Source organism: Salmo salar, chromosome 15 (assembly GCF_965601325.2).
Source record: "Salmo salar chromosome 15, fSalSal1, whole genome shotgun sequence".
Taxonomy (NCBI): Eukaryota; Metazoa; Chordata; class Actinopteri; order Salmoniformes; family Salmonidae; genus Salmo; species Salmo salar.
The window spans coordinates 92,692,319-92,718,549 of record NC_138305.1 but is presented as its reverse complement, the minus strand read 5'-3'; the positions used below and the strand labels follow the sequence as shown (position 1 = coordinate 92,718,549).

Sequence of the window (26,231 nt, the reverse complement as noted above, 5' to 3'; positions counted from 1 at the left end):
GGTTTGAGGTTTAACAAAATGCAAATCAATTTATAACATTTTTGACATGTTTTTCTAGATATTTTTGTTGTTATTCTGTCTCTCACTGTTCAAATAAACCTACCATTAAAATTATAGACTGATCATTTCTTTGTCGGTGGGCAAACGTACAAAATCAGCAGGGGATCAAATACTTTCCCCCCCACTGTACCTCTCCTGTTTGGTGTTGTCCAGCCACTGCAGTTTTCAGCCTAGATCTTATCCAGGTAGAGGGTGAAGTCACCGGTGAATGTTCCGCCTGAATGGCTTTTGAAGATATTGATGACTTTCTGTCCTTTCCACAGCATAAGTGAAAGCTACCTGGGAGAGACAATGATCAAGAGTCACAGAGAAATGTAGAACCTCATAAAATAAAAACAGGAGTCAGATTTTTTTTTTTTAAATGTATCTTTAAATTTACATTTTTTGTATAAAATGTTTTGTCCACTTTAGGCAACAGTTAGCATAAGAGTAATTATCACAGCTTTGAGATGAAGTCCAACCAAACCTCAGTCAATCTTTTCAGTCATACATACTGTACCTCTGCTCTCACACAGACACATACAAACAAAATAATCATATCATTATAGTGGGTTGGAGTTCATTTAGTGCAGTGGTCTCATACCTAAATCCATTCATAGGAAGCCAAAGACTCAACAATAGGCAGCAATTCAGTTTCACTCAACAATTCCTTAAAGGCCGGAACTGTGTGACGGTAAGCAATGGTGGAAAATAAATCTATTTGATTGAGAAGATCACTTCAAGTCTCTTCAGAATGAATCAGAGCTGAAGTCTCCAATTAAATCTTCTAGAAATTGGTGGATGATGAGAGCAACGAATCCGGTTTGAAACCACTGCTTTGGTGCAACTCTTAAGCATGATTCTATTATTAAGACACACCCCTCATGCACAGCATCTCATCCTGTGTTAGTTAGGCCCATATACTGTACAGAAAAAAGGGTTCCAAAGGGATCTTCAGCTGTCCCCATAGGAGAACACTTTTTGTTCCAGGGAGAACACTTTTGTAGAACCCTCTGTGGAAAGGACCCTACATGGAACCAAAAATGGTTATTCAAAGGGTTCTCCTATGGGACAGCTGAAGAACACTTTCAGGTTCTAGATAGCACCTATTTTTCTGAGTGTACATGATACACTGGGCAAGATGGCAACAAGCTTTAAAATAGATCATCAGTTAAAGGAGCACAACATCAGGAAAGGATGAAGACAATGTGCATGATGTGTCGGCACACTCACATACACAGGTCAGTACAAACAGACACCATAAAAATACATTTAAAATAAAAAGTTATAGGATTGCAATTACATATACTAACAACATGTACAGTATGTCATTCCATAATTCTCTCAGACGCCTTAACGTAATGCTTCCCTCACCACAGAAATGGTTGATTAAAATGCATTTTCTGTGGATTTCAAACTTCGATCAGAAACGTCCATGATTCAATGTCCATCAAGATACACTTAGTCCTCAAAGTAATATTTTGTGTAATGGCAGGATTTGTAAAAATTATTGTAAACCTATAAGAACAGCACCTTTTAGGAAATAATATGACTACTCATATGCATGCCCCACTCCCAGGCCCCCAACACACACTCAAACAAACACACATACACACTCAACAAAACTTCTACAATTCGGGTTTTGTCATATCCTCTTTACATCATTATTCTGTAATAATACTTCAAACACCTCAGGCTTTCCTTTTCTTTTGACTCTTTAAATTATATATTTTTAAATGACATCTTATAACGTAAAATAGCAGTATTTCATAGAGAATCCAACTCTGTAAAAAAAATATCTAGTTGTTTCAACTAATTATTACTAAGTAGGGTTGAAGTAAGACGTTTACATACACCTTAGCCAAATACATTTAAACTCAGTTTTTCACAATTCCTGACATTTAATCTTAGTAAAAAGTCCCTGTCTTAGGTCAGTTAGGATCACCACTTTTATTTTAAGAATGTGAAATGTCAGAATAATAGTAGAGATAATTATTTATTTCAGCTTCTATTTCTTTCATCACATTCCCAGTGGGCCAGAAGTTTACATACACTCAATTAGTATTTGGTAGCATTGCCTTTAAATTGTTTAACTTGGGTCAAACGTTTGGAGTAGCCTTCTACAAGCTTCCCACAATAAGTTGGGTGAATTTTGGCCCATTCCTCCTGACAGAGCTGGTGTAACTCAGTCAGGTTTGTAGGCCTCCTTGCCCACACACGCTTTTTCAGTTCTGCCCAGAAATGTTCTATAGGATTGAGGTCAGGGCTTTGTGATGGCCACTCCAATACCTTTACTTTGTTGTCCTTTTTGACACAACTTTGGAAGTATGCTTGGGGTCATTGTCCATTTGGAAGACCCATTTGCGACCAAGCTTTAACTTCCTGACTGATGTCTTGAGATGTTGCTTCAATATATCCACATAATTTTCCTGCCTCATGATGCCATCTATTTTGTGAAGTGCACCAGTCCCTCCTGCAGCAAAGCACCCCCACAACATGATGCTGCCACCCCCGTGCTTCACGGTTGGGATGGTGTTCTTCGGCTTGTAAACATCCCCCTTTTTCCTCCAAAACATAACGATGGTCATTATGGCCAAACAGTTCCACTTTTGTTTCATCAGACCAGAGGACATTTCTCCAAAAAGTACGACCTTTGTCCCCATATGCAGTTGCAAACCGTAGTCTGGCTTTTTTATGGCGGTTTTGGAGCAGTGGCTTCTTCCTTGCTGAGCGGCCTTTCAGGTTGTCGATATAGGACTCGTTTTCCTGTGGATATAGATACTTTTGTACCCGTTTCCTCCAGCATCTTCACAAGGTCCTTTGCTGTTGTTCTGGGATTGATTTGCACCTTTCGCACTAAAGTACGTTCATCTCTAGGAGACAGAACGCATCTCCTTCCTGAACTGTATGATGGCTGTGTGGTCCCATGGTGTTTATACTTGCGTACTATTGTTTGTACAGATGAACGTGGTACCTTCAGGCATTTGGAAATAGCTCCCAAGGATGAACCAGACTTGTGGAGGTCTACAAGATTTTTTCTGAGGTCTGATTTCTTTTGATTTTCCCATGATGTTAAGCAAAGAGGCACTGAGTTTGAAGGTAGGTCTTGAAATACATCCACGGGTACACCTCCAATTGACTCAAATGATGTCAATTAGCCTATCAGAAGCTTCTAAAGCCATGACATAATTTTCTGGAATTTTCCAAGCTGTTTAAAGGCACAGTCAACTTAGTGTATGTAAAGTTCTGACCCACTGGAGTTGTGATACAGTGAATTATAGGTGAAATAATCTGTCTGTAAACAATTGTTGGAAAAATTACTTGTGTCATGCACAAAGTAGATGTCCTAACCGACTTGCCAAAACTATAGTTTGTTTACAAGAAATTTGTGGAGTGGTTGAAAAACGAGTTTTAATGACTCCAACCTAAGTGTATGTGAACTTCTGTTTTCAACTGTAACTGGTTCCATAGCCATTTTTTTGTTTACTCAACTTTTTGGTCCAAGTGTTACCTGAACTAAAAAGAATTGTTGGCCCAGCTGTGGAACCAGTTACTTAATAATAATAATTAGTTGAAAGAACTAGATTTGTTTTTACAGTGTAGAGCTTTGCCCCTATAGACTCATTATATGAGGTCTATTCTGTCTCATCTTCACATGGACTCTGACCACTTGTACGATGATCTGACATGCTAACTAAAAACAAAGACAGGTTTCTTTCAGTTGTGCATAAAACAGAGATCACAAAGACTTCTTGCGCTCAATATCAACAGCATCAGAATTTTACAAAGACAAAGTGTAATCTATCATTATAACATTGTAATGGTTACTATTATAGGTCAACTGTCTTTTAATAAATAAACTGTGCTTGCGTGAGAGGTCTAAGGTAGGTATACCCGGAGAGACGCTATTTAGAAAGAGAAGCCGGTGCAAACCTTCTGATTTTAACAAATGTTTTACCATTTTGCCCCAATGCAGAAAGGGGCCCATATCACCCTATGCTAATTGACCACAAAGTGCATATAGATCATATAAGCAGCTCTTTCAGCTCTGCCTTGCCCATTGCAAACTCTTATACAGTACACCAAAAACAAGTATATCCAGGATTGTTTGTTAGGTCTATTCTCAGTCAGAGGGGGAGGTGGGAAATAGATACTACCAGTGGCCCTAATTTGGCTTCAAAATGTACAGCTGAACAGCTGTTAGAAGTGTACCAGACTAGCGTGACGTTTACAATGCTCACTAACTACTCACTTTTTTTCAACACAACTGTTGTTTATTGTATCGGTCTACAGTATAGAAAAGGGCACATATTCTTCTTAACCCCACCTCCTTTCAGTTGTACAACTGACTAGGTATCCCCCTTTCCCTTGTTTAATCAAGCCACTCGAATCCACTGAATGATTCTGAAATGCTCCCTTGAGGGGCGGCAGGTAGCCAAGTGGTTAGAGCGTTGGGCCAGTAACCAAAAGGTTGCTGGATCGAATCCCCGAGTTGACAAGGTCTGCCCCTGACCCACTGTTCCCCGGTAGGCCGTCATTGTAAATAAGAATTTGTTCTTAACTGACTTGCCTAGTTAAATAAAGGTAAAAAAAAAAAAAAATGTAACGAAAAGGCCCAGAGCCAATGTTAATGACACACCACCACATTGTCTCTTTGTGGTGCCGGGAACTAAAAACAACACTACTTAATGATCACACCACCACATTGTCTCTTTGTGGTGCCGGGAACTAAAAACAACACTACTTAATGATCACACCACCACATTGTCTCTTTGTGGTGCCGGGAACTAAAAACAACACTACTTAATGATCACACCACCACATTGTCTCTTTGTGGTGCCGGGAACTAAAAACAACACAACTTAGTTCTCAATGACTCAATTACACCTCCCACACAAACATGTAATTTCTTTCGTTAAGGCCAACATGGCTGCCAAATGGCACCATATTCCTTACATAGTGCACTACTTTTGAACAGAGCCCGGTCTAAAGTAGTGCACTATAAAAGGGAAAAGGGTGCCATTTGGGACAGGTCCCATGATCTCCACCCCATTAAAATAAGAGCATTTCATTGACATATAACTGAACTGACAGTACTGCTGCAGGGGAAAGATCTGTGTGTGCTTTCAGGATGACTTTCCCTCCTTTACTTTATTTGAACGGAACTGCAATTTTTTTTCAAATAGATTATTGTAGTAAGGATGGTTATTATTATGAATTCTAACCTGTAACATCATACTCATTTTTGATAACTACACTGTCTATCCATGTAGTGTAGGCTTTATTCAGCTCAAAATAAAGCTATTGTGCAAAACATCTGCAGAGGTGCTAGTACTAAACCTCAGGGGGCAGTGATGGGTACATATCTCCTGTGGCCAGGCAGGCCACTTCCTGACACTGCCCTTCTGAGGAGCTCTGCTGGGGGCTGAATGGTACCTCCTTAGCCTCTTCAGCCCCCACTCCATTCTCTGAGCACAGAACCACCGGGGGCGAAAACTCACCCTCATCCTGCCCGCAGGTAATACCTCTATGCTCCACCCTCTCTTGCTCCTCTCCTCCCCCTGGTTCTTTATCTACACACTCCTCCTCCTCCCCAGGCTGAGACTCCTCAAACGGCTCGTTCTCCATGGGACCTAACTGGTAGTATAGCAGGGAGGAGGCCGGGTCTTTGAGGCCACCACGGGGGTTGTCCCCTTCCCCCTCCCAATTTCCCTCCTGGTTCTCTGTGATGCAGAGCAGGGTAGCCCCATTGGGGAATGGGCCCTGGAGGAGGGAGATAGGGACCCCCTCCACCCCGACCCCCACCCCAGGCTCCCCAGACAGCTCCCCCTGCAGGGCCCCAGGCAGGAGGCACAGAGCCTGCTCCCCCAGGCTACCTGCTCCCCCCCTGCCCCTCTGCGCCTCCTCCTCTTCCTCTTCCTCCCTCATCCTCTCCTGCTCCTCGGCACTTTGCAGGTGGAGCACGGCGATCTCATTCTCCCGCTCCAGGCAGGCCTGCTCAGTCAGGAGGTCCTGAGCCTCTAGGACCATCTGGACCTCTCTCTCCTCTGCCTCTAACTCCAGGCCATGGCCCCCTGTGGACAGGTCAAGGTCTGGGGAGGGAGGCCTGGTGGAGGAGGGGGAGGAGAGCAGGTGAGACTCTTCATACTGCTCCCCGACACCTGACCTCTGCCCCAGCAGCCTCCTCTTCTCCAGGTCCAGCTTCATGATGGTGTGCAGGTAGTGTGTTCGCACACGCAGAGGATTGAATTGGATGCGGCCCGCCGAGTTCCTACAGCCATCCCGAGAGCAGCCACAGGGGAAAGACATCCTGTCCACCTGGGAAGAGAACATATGTGGAAATAGAGAGAATATACAGTTATATAATATTCAGTAAAAGACAGTATGTCTGTAAGGTATTGATTTCCTGGTCATCTTAATACTAATGCTGCCATCTGTACTAGGTTGAAAAGCAGGAACCAGCATACCAAGATTTCCCGCCCAAACCTACTCCCTTTTCCCAGGATAAATAACTGTGAGAAACCGGTAAATTATAATACATTATTTCTAGCAACAGCATGACGTGAAATGGAACTGTTAAATTCTATGCAATGTCTAAATATGGCTTCTCTACGGCCTTCTCTCTGTATTCTGCATGATCAATCATCAACGCTCAGGGTGGGGACAGACAACGCATCTCAGTATGGAGCGCAGTTCACAATGCATGTATCATCTATCTCATCATGGTAAAAACAATATTGTGACAGGTAGGCCTACATTTGCTGCAGCATAGCCTATCCTACAGAAATATAACAACAGAATGCGTGTCTAATTTACACATCTCCATCTAGCATTCGGTATCACCTTATTTTTTTTATTGTAAAGATTATTTTTTTTAAATTGCAGCTGCAGAGTTTTAAAACAGCCTATCACACGAATATCGTTGCGAGCACTCTTTCGCAGTCTCTCTCCATCAATTCCATTCAAATTGTATCCAAAACCGATCATCATGTTCAAGATTGACATGTATATACAGTACCAGTCAAAAGTTTGGACACACCTACTCATTTAAGGGTTTTTCTTAAATGTTAAGATTTTCTACATTGTATAGTCATGTAGTAACCAAAAAAGTGTTAAACAAATCAAAATATATTTTAAGTTTTACATTCTTCAAAGTAGCCACCCTTTGCCTTGATGATAGCTTTGCACACTCTTGGCAATCTCTCAACCAGCTTCATGAGGTAGTCACTTGGAATGCATTTCAACTAACTAATTGTGGAATTTCTTTCCTTATTAATGCATTTGAGCCAATTAGTTGTGTTGTGACAAGGTAGGGGTGGTATACAGAAGATAGCCCTATTTGGTAAAACATTTCTGCAGCATTTAAGTTCCCCAAGAACACAGTGGCCTTCATCATTCTTAAATGGAATTAGTTTGGAACCACCAAGACTCTTCCTAGAGCTGGCTGCCTGTACAGACTGAGCAATTGGGGGAGAAGGGCCTTGGTCAGGGAGGTGCCCAAGAACCCGATGGTCACTCTGAAAGAGCTCCAGAGTTCCTCTGTGGAGATAGGAGAACCTTCCAGAAGGACAACCATCCATCTCTGCAGAACTCAACTAATCAGGCCTTTATGGTATAGTCACTCCTCAGTAAAAGGCACATGACAGCCCGCTTGGAGTTTGCCAAAAGGCACCTAAAGGACTCAGACCATGAGAAATAAGATTCTCTGGTATGATGAAACCAAGATTGAACTCTTTGGCCTGAATATCACGTCTGGAGGAAACCTGGCACCATTCCTACAGTGAAGCATGGTGGTGGCAGCATCATGCTGTGGGGATGTTTTTCAGCAGCAGGGACTGGTAGACAAGTCAGGATCGAGGGAAAGATGAACGGAGCAAAGTACAGAGAGATCCTTGATGAAAACCTGCTCCAGAGCGCCAGGACCTCAGACTGGGGTGAAGGTTCACCTTCCAACAGGACAACAACCCTAAGCACACAGCCAAGACATTGCAGGAATGGCTTCAGGACAAGTCTCTGAATGTCCTTGAGTGGCCCAGCCAGAGCCCTGTTTTTGCTTTGTCATTATTGATGAGGGAAAACAATTTAAACTATTTCATACATTTTAGAATAAGGCTATAACGTAACAAAATGTGGAAAAAGTCAAGGGGTCTGAATACTTTCCGAATGCACTGTACAAAAAAATTAAGAACACCTGGTCTTTCCATGACATTGACTGACCAGCTGAATCCAGGTTAAAGCAATGATCCCCTATTGATGTCACTTGTTAAATTCACTTCAATCAGTGTAGATGAAGGGGAGGCGACAAGTTAAAGAAGGATTTTCAAGTCTTGAGACATGGATTGTGTATGTGTGCCATTCAGAAGGTGAATAGGCAAGACAAAATATTTAAGTGCCTTTGAATGGGTTATGGTAGTAGGTGCCAGGCGCACCGGCTTGTGTCAAGAACTGCAACACTGCTGGGTTTTTCATGCTAAACAGTTTCCCATGTGTATCAAAAATTGGCCACTACCCAAAAGATATCCAGCCAGCTTGACAACCGTGGGAAGCATTGAAGTCAACATGGGCCAGCATCCCTGAGGACCACTTCGACACCTTGTAGAGTCCATGCCTCGACGAATTGAGGCTGTTCTGAGAGCAAAAGGGGGGCTGCAAATCAATATTAGGTAGGTAATCTTAATGTTTTGTATACTTTAGATAGATAGATAGATAGATAGATAGATAGATAGATAGATAGATAGATAGATAGATAGATAGATAGATAGATAGATAGATAGATAGATAGATAGATAGATAGATAGATAGATAGATAGATAGATAGATAGATAGATAGATAGATAGATAGATGTCCTAACCTTCCTCTTTCAGGCCGTATTAGCCTTATATTTAGCTAATGAATGACGGGTTATGCATAAGCTTCTAACTTATAACATCTGTCTCTTGCGCAAAACGCACCTGCGCTCACCTTTACGCACGTCGCACAACACTGGGGGAAATATTATGAAAGGTATATATGCGTCAGCCTACTAATTGCAAAAATGTAAATTTGTCCTATTATATTTCCAAATGAAAATCTAAATTGCTAGTCTACAATTGTAACTTTGTAGGCGCACATGTCCTGCACCAGCATGGCATGTTCTCTCCCAGCTTCATGGTTTGAAGGAAGTGTTTAATTCCAGTCCATATAATACAATATAGTGTAATACAGTCCACACTCAAAAAGATTAGCCTACTGGAGCATGTTTCATGTATTTACCCAAGAGAGCATCACTACATCTATGGGCTTTAATGTTTTTATGACACGTGCGTAATGTGCGGTAGCCTATAGGGTATATCATAGGCTATGTATTGGATAACGGCACAATCATTTGGGCATTTTTGGGCTTGGGCTTATAAAATGTCTTTAATATATGTCTCCTCAGGCTGCGGTAGCAACAGGCTTGAATTTTTATGCCGATCAAAGCTTTAATCAAACCCAGACATATTTATATGCTTTAAAATTACACTTCCGGTTTGGGCAGGAAAATACCAGGTTACCCAGGAGAAAATAGATTTATTTTCGGGATGGAACATATGACAAATACTGGGAAAATATTCAATCCTAATCTGTACTGAGTGCTGTACAGATACATCTCACGCACAAACACACACCTGGCACTTGATGCCAGCCTGGCTGCAGCCACAGTGGCGGGGGTCACAGTAGAAGCGACAGTCACAGCCACACTCCTCCCTGGACAGCCTGATGGTCCGTAGCTCAGCCTTCTCCCGGGCATCTATGCGGGCGTTACCAGAAGCCCTGAGGAGAGCGCGGCGCCGCTTGGTGGGCAGCGGCTGCAGGAAGAAGCAGTCATCCACCTCCACCCCCTCCACATCAAGGTCATCGTCTGATACATTGTCGAGGGTCAGCAGGTCAGCCTGGGCACACTCCACCGTACCATTATGCGTCAGCTGGAGGTGATGGGGTGAAATAGACATACAGAACATTAAGACAAACAATCACACATACAAAGCTTACTAAGGGTGGAATTCTGACTGGGGATGCATGCACATAACTCAAGTTTTACTGCAAATCTTCCATTGATATCAACACATGATTTATGCAATTGTCAAATGAAATGTGCCTGCATCCCAATTATGATTCTAATCTGAACAGGGATTTCTCATTTAAACCCAGGGAGGTCCTTAAAAATGTAACTAAATATCAATGTTTGACCTCACCTTCATCTTGCGAGCGTTGAGCTTCTCCTGGCGGAGGTGTTGGCGCAGGGCGTGGCGGTGACTGGTCTCCTGCTCGCAGGCAAACTCTCCCAGGGTGTAGCTGCGGATGGAGCAGTGGTGGCGAGCCATGCCCAGGGAACTGCCTCCCTGACTGGGCACGCTGGTGAAGCCCTGCCGCCTGGGGAAGTAGTACACAGTCACCACATCAAACCGCACCCGCTTCCGGCCTGGAGAGGGCTTGTGACGTCTTAGGATGGAGGTCGCTGGGTAGGGAAGGAGGAAGAGAAAAGAGTAATGGTGGATGACCAGTTTCCATAAACTGGTTATAACCACAGATAGTATAAGGGTTATTATAGAGCAATATTCCATCATACACTTTAACACCAAGCCTAGTGCAGTCAGTAGGCCTACATACATCAGTCTTTGGCGAGTAACTTAGCCAACAAGTAATGCCGGTTTTACCGTAGCCTAGCCCTTACGTATGAGTGCAGTACTGGAGGGGGGGTTGAGGCTATCACAGCTGTCAGCGCTGTCACTGCTGGAGATGTCATCGTCCGAGTCCTTGGGCGTAGAGTATGGAGAGCCACTGTCCACCTCCTCGAATCTTCGCTTGAGGCTGAGAGATGAAACTGCCTCCATGGAAACTTGGCGTCTGAAGGTGGAGAGACAGACAAACTTATGGTCAGAGACAGGCGGTTGGCAGTCATCACAAAGAGAGAAAGAGAGAGAGAGAGAGCATCAGTCTGGCACATGCGTAGGTACACCATTGGAAAGACTTCATGAATACAATAGCGAAGGTCAGTGAGGCATATAACAAATAAGCCTTTCATCAAGCCAAGGCATTTGAGAATTAGACAGTAGGCATGGTAATAATACATACAGTTGAAGTCGGAAGTTTACATACGAGTTTTAATGACTCCAACCTAAGTGTTTTTCAACCACTCCACAAATTTAGTTTTAATAAACTATAGTTTGGGCAAGTCAGTTAGGACATCTACTTTGTGCATGACACAAGTAGTTTTTCCAACAATTGTTTACAGACAGATTATTTCACTTAGAATTCACTGTATCACAATTCCAGTGGGTCATGGCTTTAGAACCTTCTGTTAGGCTAATTGACATCATTTGAGTCAATTGGAGGTGTACCTGTAGATGTATTTCAAGGCCTACCTTCAAACTCAGTGCCTTTTTGCTTGACATCATGGGAAAATCAAAAGAAAATCAGCCAAGACCTCAGAAGAAAATAAATTGTAGACCTCCACAAGTCTGGTTCCTCCTTGGGAGCAATTTCCAAACGCCTGAAGGTACCACGTTCATCTGTACAAACAATAGTACACAAGTATAAACACCATGGGACCACGCAGCCGTCATACAGCTCAGGAAGGAGATGCGTTCTGTCTCCTAGAGATGAACGTACTTTGGTGCGAAAGGTGCAAATCAATCCCAGAACAACAGCAAAGGACCTTGTGAAGATGCTGGAGGAAACAGGTACAAAAGTATCTATATCCACAGGAAAACGAGTCCTATATCGACATAACCTGAAAGGCCGCTCAGCAAGGAAGAAGCCACTGCTCCAAAATCACCATAAAAGAGACAGACTACGGTTTGCAACTGCACATGGGGACAAAGATCGTACTTTTTGGAGAAATGTCCTCTGGTCTGATGAAACAAAAGTAGAACTGTTTGGCCATAATGACCATCCTTATGTTTTGGAGGAAAAAGGGGGAGGTTTGCAACACCATCCAAAACGTGATGCTTTGCTGCAGGAGGGAATGGTGCACTTCACAAAATAAATGGCATCATGAGGCAGGAAAATTATGTGGATATATTGAAGCAACATCTCAAGACATCAGTCAGGAAGTTAAAGCTTGGTCGCAAATGGGTCTTCCAATGGACAATGACCCCAAGCATACTTCCAACGTTGTGGCAAAATGGCTTAAGGACAACAAAGTCAAGGTATTGGAGTGGCCATCACAAAGCCCTGACCTCAATCCTATAGAACATTTCTGGGCAGAACTGAAAAAGCGTGTGCGAGCAAGGAGGCCTACAAACTTGACTCAGCTCGGTTAGGAGGAATGGGCCAAAATTCACCCAACTTATTGTGGGAAGCTTGTGGAAGGCTACACGAAACGTTTGACCCAAGTTAAACAATTTAAAGGCAATGCGACCAAATACTAATGAAGTGTATGTAAACGTCTGACCCACTGGGAATGTGATGAAAGAAATAAAACCTGAAATAAATCATTCTCTCTAGTATTATTCTGACATTTCACATTCTTAAAATAAAGTGGTGATCCTAGCTGACCTAAATCAGGAGATTTTGACTAGGATTAAATGTCAGGAATTGTGAAAAACTGAGTGTCAATGTATTTGGCTAAGGTGTATGTAAACTTCCGACTTCAACTGTACATCCTATGGGGCTATCTGAATAACAAAATATGATATAAATCTCACTGTAACTGTTTATAAACATGTTCATTAAATCAAATCTGGATCTGCAAGATTGTAAGTACATTCTAAATAGCCTACAGTAGATTAAGAAGAATTCCCGGAGCACGTCTCTGGGCCGTGGGCCGATTCCTCATACCACAACGGAGTGACATCAGCTTCTTGGTGTGGTCTCACTCTCCTTTTATCTGTATTCTTACCCCATCACTCTCTCTCTCATGAAAATCCTGCTTCCAAATCATTGAGTCTGGAAAATATCACCATGGCAACTAGGAAAACAGCTAGCTAGAGGTTTACATGAACAGAAAGACAAACTAGCCGTTCTCTAGATAGGCAGCCTTATGTCCCTTTAGCTTTTCCTATAAAACATAGCGGGCCCCTTCAACAGCAGAGGATTTGGATGCCAGGGACAGGAGGCGGCTCTGGCAACACCAGAGAGTCAAATAAGGCCATGCTGAGACATTTGAACAGACTCCCTCTATACATCTTTGTGACCCTTTCATAGTTTCAATGATCTTCACTATCATATAAATAGCATCCCATGAGGTTAAAACCAACCGTTAGAATTAAAATGTGATTTTATGGCCCTATGGAAAATGTGGGACTGCAACGAATCGCTTCTCTGTTGAAGTTTCTGTGGAAGCTAGCCTATTCATTACTACATATAGAGATTGCATTGCAAGTAAATGTGTCTCCATTTGTCTTTTACAGTGGAAAGTTGTTATATGCATATTACACGTTACATATTACCTGTCACAAAATTACCTTACAGGAGGCAGCACCAATCTCCTATACAAAACATACTGTGGTTATTGCAAAAAGTTGTAATCCCCCCTCCCCTAAATGTCACAAAAAAATTGACTGATACAATTACAACCATGCAGGTTAATCACAACCAAGAGGGTGGCCAGACAGCCAACATCAGTTAATGGCTAGCCTATTACATACAGAGGACAACGTATCAGGCCTTGGTTTTCATACTGTGAGCTGGTAGGCCTAATAAAACAAAAAGCTGTTCGATACATCTGTACATCATTTAGCCTGGCATTAAACCACCAGGTTGCAGTAATGGCTATCAGAAAAAACTAAATGACATACATCTCATGATGTTGACCTAATCCAATTTAACCAAATTATAGTAGCATAGACTATTCTAGTATCGGGAATGACAATAATGTGCATAGGCTAGACTCAATCTTCTACAAATATAAGGGTAAAAGAAGACTAGCCTATAGGCATATTGTTTTCTAGGCTACTACAGAAACTGTGAAACTGTGCCTTGTTTCCAAAATTCCTGACTGCGTGCAATATAATTTGTAGGAGCGTCCAAAAGCTACGCACAGTCTACTACGTGCTGATAATAAACCTTAAAAACGTCTGAGTGCCGAAAACGATAACAATCTATATTTTGTAAATTGACTGACGCTGGACAGACTGGGTGCAGTAGGAAATAATGTAGCTAAATCTAAGTCAGACATAGGAGGCTCTAAAGACCACGTCTCTCCAACATACCATCTCACCCCCATCACTAACATACAATGGCAAACTGCCCAGGCTGATGAAACGTTAAACCCAAGCGCCTTCCTTACCTTAAGCAGAAAAAGGATCCCCTCTTCTCCCGATCAACTGCTGAACGTTGCTTTTATTCGCGGAGGATTGTTCATGGATCTCGTAACGCCCTTTTAGATTTTTTTCCTAATATTTTTTCCTGACAGTTTTAGCTTCTCTCTTTCGAGATGTAACGTTAGGCTAACGATTGTTTTTAAGTAAAACTGTTGTCAATTTGTTCAGTATGAATGCTTATTTCTGCATTTGTAGGCTACACCGGCTTCAAGCAGATATTGGACTACATAAAGGAAATTTATTTTATGGTCGCTTCCAGGAGTGTATGTTCCATTTAACTTTGACGTAGCAATCCTGTATAGCCGGGGCAGACGGTGGGAAAGAAGGACGTCAAGTTTAGTAAACATTTATTAGGCTATTGACATTCTTTTCTGCTAAATTGTAAAAAATGGGAGATAAGGCATCCGGCAGTTATCTTCCAGATAGGAGCCTTTAAATGCTTGCATTGGAAGAGCATCCGCTGACATCTGTATTCGTTTATCCTTTCTTTTCAAGGGCGGTTTCAATTGGCCCAACGTCGTTTTTCTTCAAGTATAATGGCCGTTACCCCCCCCCCCCCTCGCCTTATTTAGTACAGAAATGTCAAAATGTTACAGAATTTTAACCGATTGACGTCCTCCTTTTCCTCGCCTCTGCCCCGGTCTGTTACAATGTAACAATAGAATAAAGAACGCCACCGTGGAGCCATATATACTCATTGTGACATCACAAACATACCATGCACCACGTATCCTGGGAGGTGTAGTCCTAATGATCCCTTTGTCCATTCTTTGCGATCATGCGTTGCATAACAAGGTTTTAAATAATTATTGTAGTAATAATGATAAACAATAAAACAATTTTAGATTACACGAAAGACTTGGTTATATTTTAAATCATTGTTTTGGAGTTAGAAACATACGCCTTATATTTCACACATTCCTCTCTAGGTGTTCCCTCGTACCAAAAAGGCCATAGCAACCAACATGGTTACCAAATGTACATAAAACAACGTATGAATAGGAGTATTTCTGGCATGGGGTTATACTTATACAGCTATTGTGCCGAACAAGGAGTCCAAGGACAGACCAAACACATTCAATGTATAAAAAAAAATATTTAAAAAACTACATTATATGTTTGGCCAATATTAGGACATTCAAAGTTAACTCTGGAATTATTTTCAGGCTTAAAATACCTGCTTATACAGAAGTCAAAAGCTTGAGGAATATAGGAATAATACAATAAAAAAAACATTAAAAAACATTGTTTTCTCAATGTGTCCACACAAAGCTAGGCATTACAAAAAAATTAACAGGCAATGAATGGGTAACTAGTTTAATCATTCTGATGACTTGAGCGAGGGGCAAAGCTGGACAACATCTAAATATCACACAATCGATATTCTGGAAGCGTTCAGTTGAACTTGATTGAATGGAAACCAACTCTAGCTTTACATATGCAGGTTTATCAAGCCCTATACAACCCACTGCTATGTACTAGTGGCAATATCCAAAAACAATGCAAAGAGTGGTTCTCTAAACAAGGAAGGAACACATCTGTTAGAAAGGTTATAAAACAGCTAAAAGTAAGACATGATTCATATATTTTAAACAATGATCTACTTAAAATAAAGGTTGGAGAATTGTCCAAAACCTTTGTAATGAGACTGTAAAGTGATAAATACAGTATGATGGTAAGTAGGGATAGCAGGCAAGACAGAGACTGGTAAGTTGCCACTGTGTGGTGTCACTAACAAAGAAAGACAGTGTGTCAATCAAATTAATGTATACATTTACATTTGAGCCATTTAGCATTTTTTTACCTAGTCGGCTCAGGGATGTGGGGGCCATATCATGATGAACAGACCAGTATCCTGACACGGTCTTGACAGTGTTCAAAAGCTGCACAGATGTTCTCTCACAAGTAAAAGAGGAGGTCACAGGAAAACAGGACTGTGGGCTTTCACAGGAGCACAGCACTCACTGGAAGAGGACAGAGAGGGGTTCTCATGGGCCTTTTCTCAATTAGATTTGCTCAACTCCTGCATCCTCTCTTGCCTCCTTTTGAAAAAGGGAATCGAGGAGAGGTGGCGAGGAGATTGAACGTGGATGAAACTACTTGTTTGAAATAAGAAGCTCCTTCTCCACTCGCACGTCATCAGGCAAATTACGTTTACAGGGGTGAATCCCAAAATAAATGTTGTGCAAGACATTTTATAGATAAAAGGATAAGTAGCATATCACTTTTAAATGTGTGCATACTTTTCTCCTCTGACAATACAACAGCTGATTCAAAGGGGGTGTGGCAAATATCAAAACTCTTCCGTGGTAGAATACACTTGTGCTTCCTCGCCAAAAGGAGGCTACTGAGGAGGGTAGGATCATCTTCCGTTTGCCTACTAAGGATTTGACACACTCCTCGACCACTTATCAGTTTCCGGGTCACAGAGGAGAGAGAGAGAGAGAGAGAAAACAGAGGACAGACTTATGCCCAAACGAGAAAAGGACATAGGCTGCTGGTGTCCCTTTCATTACCTATTATGACACCACTTCCTGTTAAGGTTCTCTTTCCCGTGTCGTAGCTACGTAACCATGGCCACGGTCCTCACAAACTGGATCCTTGGTGTGAAGCCAGGCAGCCAAGCAGTAGGAGATGGAGACCAATGTATAAGAACTCTGTATCGCTTGTTGTGGATCCCGTTTCATGTGACAGCAAACTCCTTGATTCTGAAGCACAGAACTATGGCACACCAGCTGCTCATCATGATACCCTAACAGTGGCAGGGTATTTTCGTTCCATTCTCTTTTTCAAACACATGAGCAGCGAAGCAGGAAAATGCAACCGTTTTAAAAGGGTTTCTAGCAAGGGAGGAAACTGAAGCGTGTTGCTTCAATATGGCAGCTCAAATAGAGTCAGTCACTCCTTTAAAATAAGACAATAAGGTATCAAGGATGGGCATGCTGCTTCAGTCAAACATTCCCATAGCAGGGGCCTCTAGAGAATCGAACAGGTCATCTTCAGCACAGTCCAGGAATATCAGGGGCAGAGCCTGTAGAGGGGCTTGCAGGGTTGAGTCTAAAGGACAGAGCAGGGGTTAGGCAATCCCCCAGACAGTCTTCATTTCAGGATGATGTGGTAGCCGTCATTCGTCTCGGCTGTTGATAAAGAAACGGAGCCAAAGTCATGAAGGGTGATACCGAAAACATTTCTCCACTCCCCAATATTTGTGGTAAAAGAAAATGGATTGAATGACTCTCATACCTTTCATTGTGTCCAAAACAAAACATACTTCATCCTGGAAGTTTTGAATCATCTGTGAGAAATGAGAGATTCCATCTTAGAGGCCAGGAACAGTGTACACATTAGGACTCAGACTTAAGGCAGACTGATCCAGAAACAAAAGGCTGTCTAAAAATCAGACCCTATTCAGTAGTGCACCACTTCTGAGACGAGCCATACCTCGTCACTGACCAGGACATGTATACCAGTGGGTCCCTGTTTAAAGATCTGACTGATCTGTCTGGGTGAGATGTTGAATAGCTGAGCGATCTTCTCTGTCAGCTCAACTGCTGTCAAGTCCTCCAGGTAGATGGCATGGTACACTGCAAAAGAAGACAGACGTGTACAAGGATATATATTGTCAATCATTTTCATAACACCCTATGTAGCTAACAGTGTATTATGCCGTAACATCAGAGCTATCATTATGCCATCATTTGGCACATTGCGCCGCCATCAGCAAGTAAGTAAGCATGTGTTATGAATGCTTTATATATATATATATATAGAACACACACACACACCGAAAAAAGTGCTGCTAGCTGTGTCTCCGTTCTCATGTTTCTGCTGCTGTTCCCGAGCCTGCTGGGACTCCTGGCACACATACACCGTCAGCCTGGGACGTACCACTCTGCGCGCACACACAGAAATAAGCTGACACGAGAAACTTCTCACTCTCAATAATTGATTAAATTCAATAGGCATTTCCATATTGCAGTATGAATGGTGCAATATGGAAGTAGAGTGGTAAGGAAGTATACCTACCGGCCTTTCAGTGCGTTGAAGAGCCTAATACCATCTGCTGGCCCACAGATCTGAATGACATCTTCCCTGGTCAGCTTCAACAGATCTGCCCCTGGAACATAGAACAATCAGCCTAATACTCAAAGAATATAGATATTATTTCACACTGACTTCCACAACATGACAACAAAGTTGAGAATATAAATTCACCGCAAGAAATTATATATTGACCTTCTTACCTGAGAAATTAGTGAAGAGCCGACAGAACGGTGAAAAGCGGTTTCTATGTAGCCACTGCTGAGCATCCTGTGGTGTTGCTGCAGGTAACAGGTTCTATTTGTTCCAAAAGAGACGCAGACAGGCAGCGCAAAAGCCATCAAATTACCTTGTTAAACTTTGGATTGGTTTTAAAAGTGTACAATCAATTCCACTGTAAGGTCAGATATATACAGCCAGGTATAAGTAGTTTCTCTGGGCTAACCCATCCCACAACATGCTAAAAGGAGGAATAAAGACCCATTACAATGTCAGAGTAGATAGAATTTCACTGTAGCAGTTATCCACTTCTGCACAGAAACACACAAAGAATGAATCAAATAAAAATTGTTTGTCATCTTGTTCAATTGTTCTACAGATACACGTAAAAAGATATGCTTGGAGCCTGGTCAGAGAAGAAGTGTGTGTAATACATATCCCACCTTTGCTTTAAAAAGGCAAAACGATTCAACATTCAAACTAGAAAAATCATAAAATAAATTAATATATACCTGATGGACACTTTCACTGTCTCTTGTAAGCAGATGGGACGACAACTGTAAGGCAGAATGTCTGTCAATTTTTATATTGTATTTTATCATCATGTATCAACCCCCCCCCCCCCCCCCCCGCTTATGTATTTCTGTCTAAAATGGGGGTAAAACACAAGGGGTGATATTTTGACAGTGCAAACAGTGAGGCTAATGTTAAAACACATCCTATCACTATCAACACTCAGCGCTGCATTTATTTCAAAATTAGTTTACATGACTATTACGTACATCATGGAGAAGTGTTGTTATAAATACTGGCACAAGTATTCGGAGTATTAAAGTAGCCTGGTCCCAGAACTATTTTAGCTCTTGCCAACTCAATTGCCAATGTTTGGCATGACAATGAGTGACAAGGGGTTTGCATGATAGCACAAACAGATTGGCACTCAGGCTAAAATCACAGTCTTCTTTGACACAAACGCCACTTATTTGTGATGTCAAAAATTCAAGTGGGCCTTAGGGAGAGTTAAGGTAGATGTTGCTGCCTAAAACGTATTACAAACTACCCAAAACAACTGGATACATACAGTACCGGTCAAAAGTTTGGACACACCTACTCATTCAAGGGTTTTTCTTTAATTTTACTACGTTCTACATTGTAGAATAATAGTGAAGACACAAAATAACGAAATAACACAAATGGAATCATGTAGTAGCCAAAAAAAGTGTTAAATGTTTTTTATATTTCAGATTCCTCAAAGTAGCCACCCTTTGCCTTGACAGCTTTGCACACTCTTGGCATTCTCTCAACCAGCTTCATGAGGTAGTCACCTGGAATGCATTTCAATGAACAGGTGTGCCTTGTTAATGTGGAATTTCTTTCCTTCTAATGCGTTTGAGCCAATCAGTTGTGTTGTGACATGGTAGGGGTGGTATACAGAAGATAGCCCTATTCAGTAAAATACCAAGTCCATATTATGGCAAGAACAGCTCAAATAAGCAAAGAGAAATGATAGTCCATCATCACTTTAAGACATGAAGATCAGTCAATGCGGAACATTTCAAGAACTTTAAAGTTTCTTCAAGTGCACAGTCTGATTTATTTAAAATTCAAGGCACACTTAACCAACATGGCTACCACAGCCTTCTGCAGCGACACGCCATCCCATCTGGTTTGCGCTTAGTGGGACTATCATTTGTTTTTCAACAATACAATGACCCAACACACCCCCAGGCTGTGTAAGGGCTATTTGACCAAGAAGGAGAGTGATGAGTGCTGCATCAGATGACCTGGCCTCCACAATCACCTGACCTCAACCCAATTAAGATGGTTTGGGATGAGTTGGACTGCAGAGTGAAGGAAAAGCAGCCAACAATTGCTCAGCATATGTGGGAACGCCTTCAAGACAGTTGGAAAAGCATTCCAGGTAAAGCTGGTTGAGAGAATGCCAAGAGTGTGCAAAGCTGTCATCAAGGCAAAGGGTGGCTACTTCGAAGAATCACAAATATGTTTTGATTTGTTTAACACTTTTTTGGTAGAAAATAGTACAAATAAAGAAAATCCCTTGAATGAGTAGGTGTGTCCAAACTTTTGACTGGTACTGTACTTATCAGCATTATCAGACAGCAAGCAATAGGGTTAATAAGTGCAATCAATAATTAAAAGATTATATATTATACATCAGTGAATATCGCACACTCCCACATTCTGTTTGAGTCTGTCTAAACCATGAAGTCTGCATCTTTAATCAAAGTCAGACATTTAGAAAATGTTGGAAACTTACAATCGTATCAGTCAGACAGCTTTCAATCTATATTGGATAATAATGTGGGAGAAAGAAGGGAGAAAAGGTGTGTACATACCCTTTATAAAACTCAACTGATAGGTGCATAGACATGGATGTATAGGCTTATTTCAAGGTCTGTTTCCATCTATCAACCGTATTCATCATTTGGGATGTGCGTCATACAATAGATTCTTTATGGAGGACGACAGTCTACTGCATTAGTTAAATGGTTGCTTTGATGGACCGAAAAACAAAGGGCATGTTTTACCCATGTATTAGTAACTGGGATCTAGGAACACATGAATGGGGAAAAAAATAAAAATAATAAAATAAATAAATAAATAAAAAAAATCACAATTCTTGCACTAGTCAAAAATAATATAACTGTTCAAAGCAGATGGACCTATCCAACTTTTATGACATTTCTCATTCTGCAGGTTCTTATAAAGTAGCCTGGTATTCTAACCCAAATCTGACGAGACTTATCCATGCATCCCCTTTCCTTTCCCCAAAGAATTTCCGACAGAAAACCAAAACAGTATTGCCATATATATTCATTATTTTGTTAAATATGTTTGACTACATGCAAATGTGATCAATGGAAAATGGGTACACAAATGGACAGCTCTCTCATGCGAAAACATAATGATGATGTCATGTTAAAGTATGTGCTGCTTTGAAATTAAAACAACGTGTAATGATTGCAAAGTCATTTTCAGCCTCAGTCTTTCAGTTTAGTTTAATCTCCCACTACAGACATATTTCTACAGTATTTCACTAGTCCTGCTGCCAACAGCAAAAGCAAAAGCATGACCACAATGTGTCAACTTCAGTTATGTGAAAGAAGCTGGACTTGAAACATGTAGATGTGGGGGTTAGTGAGAAGGGATGGAGCAGGAGATGAGCCTTGGGTGGGTTTAGGACACACAAGGGGACGTACTTACATCTGCCACCTGAACAACTGGCTCTGGCTGGTGACCGGGGGATCCATTTCTGGGAAGGACAGAGAAAAATTACTTGAAAATGTTGGGAGGGACATTCTGGGAAGAGATGGAAAACAAACAGAAATTCCCAAATCGAAAAAAAAAAAAAAAACGGTTGTATTAGGCATTGCATCCCCATAACATTTTATACATTGGCCGTGTGGTTCAGAACAGGCTGCATGTTTATGTCCTGATCCCTACCCTTCTGCCACTGGAAAACTGTTGTGTGTGCTGTTGAAGCCAGGCGATGGGGAGTTATTGACATAGGTGACCTCTGGCCAGGGAGAGCACTGCAAGAGAACATTTCTGTTATTCTAGTAGAGAGGGACCTAGGCTCTTTACTTAATCCAGCTCTCCAGATGTTAGTTCTTGATTTCAGAAAGAAATCCTGTTTTGTACATCATTTCTATACATTATGATGAAATTATTGATACAAAAATTAAATGTATAATTTTGTTCATGTTTCTTCATCTCTTAGACATACTGACTACTGCCACACCCCTTCCTCTCCAAATCCCTCCACCCCTTTTCCCATTCACTCAACACACTGACTCCAACCTCTGTTAGGATGGTGGTTTCATAGGATGGCTGGTATTTCTCCTTCTCCTGAGGCGCCCTCTTCTCCATCTTCTCTCTGTCCGTCTTCTGCTTCCTGTCTGCACCTTTAGGCTGCCACAGGTGAGGTAAAGTCGTTGTGTTTATTATGGATAGCACCATGACGGGGATGAAATGAAGCTAACATCTTATGTACCTTTGAATGACAAACGTTAACCCATTTTCATTGTTTTTGCTCAGACTTTCTTCTCACCTTGAAGACTTTGACCTGACAGCTGGCAGAATGCTGGTGCTCTGTATACTCTTCGCCATCATTCTCTTTGAAAGTGTCGATCTGAATGCGAAAAGGCACGCCCTTTTCTCCCCCATGCTTCCGCATGGTGAACTCAGTGCTGATGCAGTGAACCTAAAACAAGGAATTGTCATGACTATTCGAAAACTGGTGGATGTTGTTTTATTCAATAAAAGAGAGAGAGAGCTCTATTTGTTTTGAAAACCACTTGTTTCCATTCCATTCAGACAGCCTTGGACTGATTTTAGACGATAAGCTACGACCAGCCTTATGAAAACAACTATGTGGGTGTTTATCATTCTACCTGGATAAAAACAGAGGTTCTTTTTGATGGGTCCCACAGGAACTCCACCGTGTTAAGCTGAGTAGGGTTAGCCCTGGGGTCGACCATGCCAACTGACATGGGGATATCTGCAATGGAGCAACACGAGACAAGTTATCAGAAGGATTGTGTGAGCAAACTAACTACATGTTATGCAGCCTGCTGTCAATCATCATTTCATTCAGTGAAGATACAGCTTTGTGTTATTTAAAGCAATTCCAGTTCCACAGTCTTAAAAACAGCCCCTTCAGTCCTTCTTCACCCAGAGTAGTCCAATACCCTTCCCAGACAGAGGCAGAGAGCTCACCCAGGTCGAGGATGCGGTCTCCAGGCCTGTTCCAGCGCCAGCCCTCCAGCTGCTGGTGCTCTGTGTACTGAAGACGCCGGTCATGGAAGACCACTCGGATGATGCTCTGAGGACACACAGAAACATCACTGAGGAACCAGGAAGTACCTGCACTACTGTTAGAAGACACAGGAAATTATGGCATTGGAATAGGCCCAGACAAACAAACGCTCACTCTCATGCCTATGGTCATGACTCATTGTGTTCTTGTTCATCTTACCTTCACCATTTTTCCAGTGATTTCTGGGAGTTCACCCATTTTCCGATTGTCAAGCATTCGTATTTCATAAGACTGTCCTGAAATCAAAAGGCATAAGTTCATAAACATACCACACCATTGTCTTACCATTTCTTTAAATTAGCAACAAATTCACAAGAAAAGCACAATGATGAAAATGGAACACAGACAGATGCTAACCTTGGTTGAGGTAGGTAAGTGTTTCATCGTGCAGTTTGATGGCAGGCGAGGTCGCTGCACACAGAACATACTGGAAAGGAAGAATCTTGTTCTCACTGTCAGGCGGCAGGTTGGACTCCTCCTGCTTAAAGATGGGTAGGGCCAGCACATCGCTGGAGAAAGAGACGCAAGACAACATGGTCAATGAACTGGCAAGCCAATGTCTTTTACAAGCACATGATATTGACATAGTATCAACATGTCTGAAACAACTCCACAGGCCTTGAATCTCCCCAGTATGAGACTCATTTCTTAAAATAACCTCCTTTGTAAATTCTGTTACCCATACAATAAATGTAGGCATAGATAAATATATCACTAGGAGACACTGGAAAAAGGAGAAGTGATTTATAACATTTTCTTTCTTTACAGTTAATTAGTTATGATGGTAAAAACTTGTGAAAAACAAATCAACTACCATGGTATCCAGCCTGGGTATCTCATCCCCTCTCAACATAAGAATTTCACTGACAATAAGGCACTTCAGTATCATGAAACAGAACACTTACAAAACTAACAAAAAGAGCAGTCTGAAAGAGAGAGCCATATCCCTTACACAAACTGTTCCTGACTCTGCAAAATCTCAAGTCTGACTGAGAATAAGGCCTCCTCTTTTCTGGCATAAGAACAACCCTCAAGAGAGAACTGATGGAAGGTTAGGCCTATGCATGATCAGTGCATACTTTTGGCAGACATTATGCTAATTTTCTCATTGATGAAACATTTGATCCCAATACAGTTTTCTGTTTGCAAAACTAGAATATGTAACAAACAGAGTGGACTGTGTTTTATAGACTTTAGCCTTTGCCAAAATAAAAAAATAAAAAACTTGTTTAGGAGTGCAAGGGCAAATGTAGTTATTACACATGTGCACTTCACACAGTATGCGTTTCCTAACTGAAATATGCAAATAAATGCTACAACGCGACAATGGTGCATGGCCCTGCCCACCTCCTTGCTTGTTCTGTCCACTGATTCATTTGCTCCCATTGGAAACGAAAGGCTCTGGTCTATCTTGGGTTAGTTACAAAACATATTTATTTAAATTCTAACATATCAGTGCATTTTCAATAGACATCCAATGATGATTCATACCTCATACTGTATGCCCCAGCTCCAAGCTCCTGTCCAATGCCAGAGAGACTGGCATCAAAGTCCTGGACCAGACCTGATTCAATCACCTCATCAGTGAGCGGCAACTTCAGAGCCCAAGCCATGGCGATGATACGTGAATCTGATTCCAGTCGAATTTGTCTCAAATTCTAATCCCTGGCCTCAAAATTCCAATCTGCTAATTTCTTAAAGCCTGGCAGGATGTCTGCTGCTACCAAGCTGGAAGAGAAAAGCCATGATAGATACACCGTTTGGTACCATTATATGTCAGTTTAGCAAGGAGAGTGTAAAGACTGTTTGTTTTAATATAGGCCTTACAAATTAACTGACAGATCATAGATAGTTGAGGATTCCAGATTGTGTGGACAACAAAAAGGAATCACAGCAGACAGGTACTTAACTATGGCTGACAGTCCCACATTGAAGATATTGAAGCTAGAATGACTGATAACGTATATGGTGAATGTAACATTGCTAGCCATGAAAATGGGGCATACGCATACAAGCTGGCTAGCTCAGCAGCTGAGGACCTATCGGACTAAACTCCACCCCACCGTGGCGTTTAGTCCGCTATTGGGGAATTTGACTGTGAATGAATGTTAGCTAGCTAACCGTTAACAACTACTAAACAGGTCAACAAAGCACAATAAGTTTGTGTTAAATATGAAGTTCGATTATGATAGCACTTCTAGTAATTAGATTACGTTAGCCATCGAACTTACCTTGGAAACCAAATTGGCTAGCTACTGTAGCTAACTCTGCGACCGTTGCATTCCATGTCTCAGTTGCTCCCTCGTTCTCGCACTATAAACAACATAAGATAGCTACCTAGCCAGCTAGCTACTCTTCGGGCAAAGAGCCCTGTGGACACCAATTATTTCAATATAACGAGCACTAATTAAGTCGTATATGGTAGTTAATTAAATCTACATTAAAATGTATCATTATACAAACACAAGTCACGAGAAAAAAATCAAATATGCTTGTTCATCTAGCTAGTCAGCTAGCTAGCTAGCTAGACAAATAGCTAATTTTCGCAAACCATATCATAGCTGCAAAGCAGTCAGGAATAACTGAGTACTTCCGGGTCACGGATTTTTGGAATCCTTCAGAATAAGAGTCCCGTCCTGAACACTTTGTAAATTAATAATTAGGGGAGAAATTATGGAAACGTGCACAATTATCGATACATTTTATGCTAGTTATTGTACAAAAAAATATCAAAAGTATTTATATAAGATATTATGTGATGTATTTGTTTATATAGAACTACTAACTAATATGACCACTATGTGGA

General features: G+C 41.6%; 2 protein-coding genes across 3 annotated transcripts; both read right to left on the bottom strand.

Annotated features, from left to right (window-relative positions):
- Window positions 1-407: 407 nt before the first annotated feature.
- Window positions 408-15,432, bottom strand: LOC106572515 (cysteine/serine-rich nuclear protein 2). The gene is made up of 5 exons (XM_014146746.3): window positions 14,292-15,432; window positions 10,734-10,906; window positions 10,255-10,517; window positions 9,688-9,984; window positions 408-6,357 (listed from the first exon to the last, which is right to left on the bottom strand). Exons 2-5 carry the CDS (start codon window positions 10,891-10,893, stop codon window positions 5,374-5,376), a joined length of 1,704 nt encoding a protein of 567 aa, XP_014002221.3. The 5' UTR covers window positions 10,894-10,906; window positions 14,292-15,432; the 3' UTR covers window positions 408-5,373.
- Window positions 15,433-15,626: 194 nt separating this feature from the next.
- tfcp2 (transcription factor CP2) lies at window positions 15,627-26,005 on the bottom strand. Of its 2 annotated transcripts, XM_014146747.3 has the most exons (18): window positions 25,657-26,004; window positions 24,917-25,153; window positions 23,783-23,934; window positions 23,585-23,661; window positions 23,326-23,431; window positions 23,001-23,107; window positions 22,658-22,810; window positions 22,408-22,518; window positions 22,051-22,139; window positions 21,811-21,859; window positions 20,864-20,890; window positions 19,098-19,142; window positions 18,570-18,663; window positions 18,352-18,442; window positions 18,111-18,217; window positions 17,767-17,909; window positions 17,569-17,620; window positions 15,627-17,462 (listed from the first exon to the last, which is right to left on the bottom strand). In XM_014146747.3, exons 2-18 carry the CDS (start codon window positions 25,036-25,038, stop codon window positions 17,425-17,427), a joined length of 1,563 nt encoding a protein of 520 aa, XP_014002222.1. In that variant the 5' UTR covers window positions 25,039-25,153; window positions 25,657-26,004; the 3' UTR covers window positions 15,627-17,424. The 2 variants fall into 2 exon arrangements, with proteins under 2 accessions (XP_014002222.1, XP_014002223.1); XM_014146748.3 differs by lacking the exon at window positions 20,864-20,890 and having other exon boundaries at window positions 25,657-26,005.
- Between the last annotated feature and the right edge of the window lie 226 nt (window positions 26,006-26,231).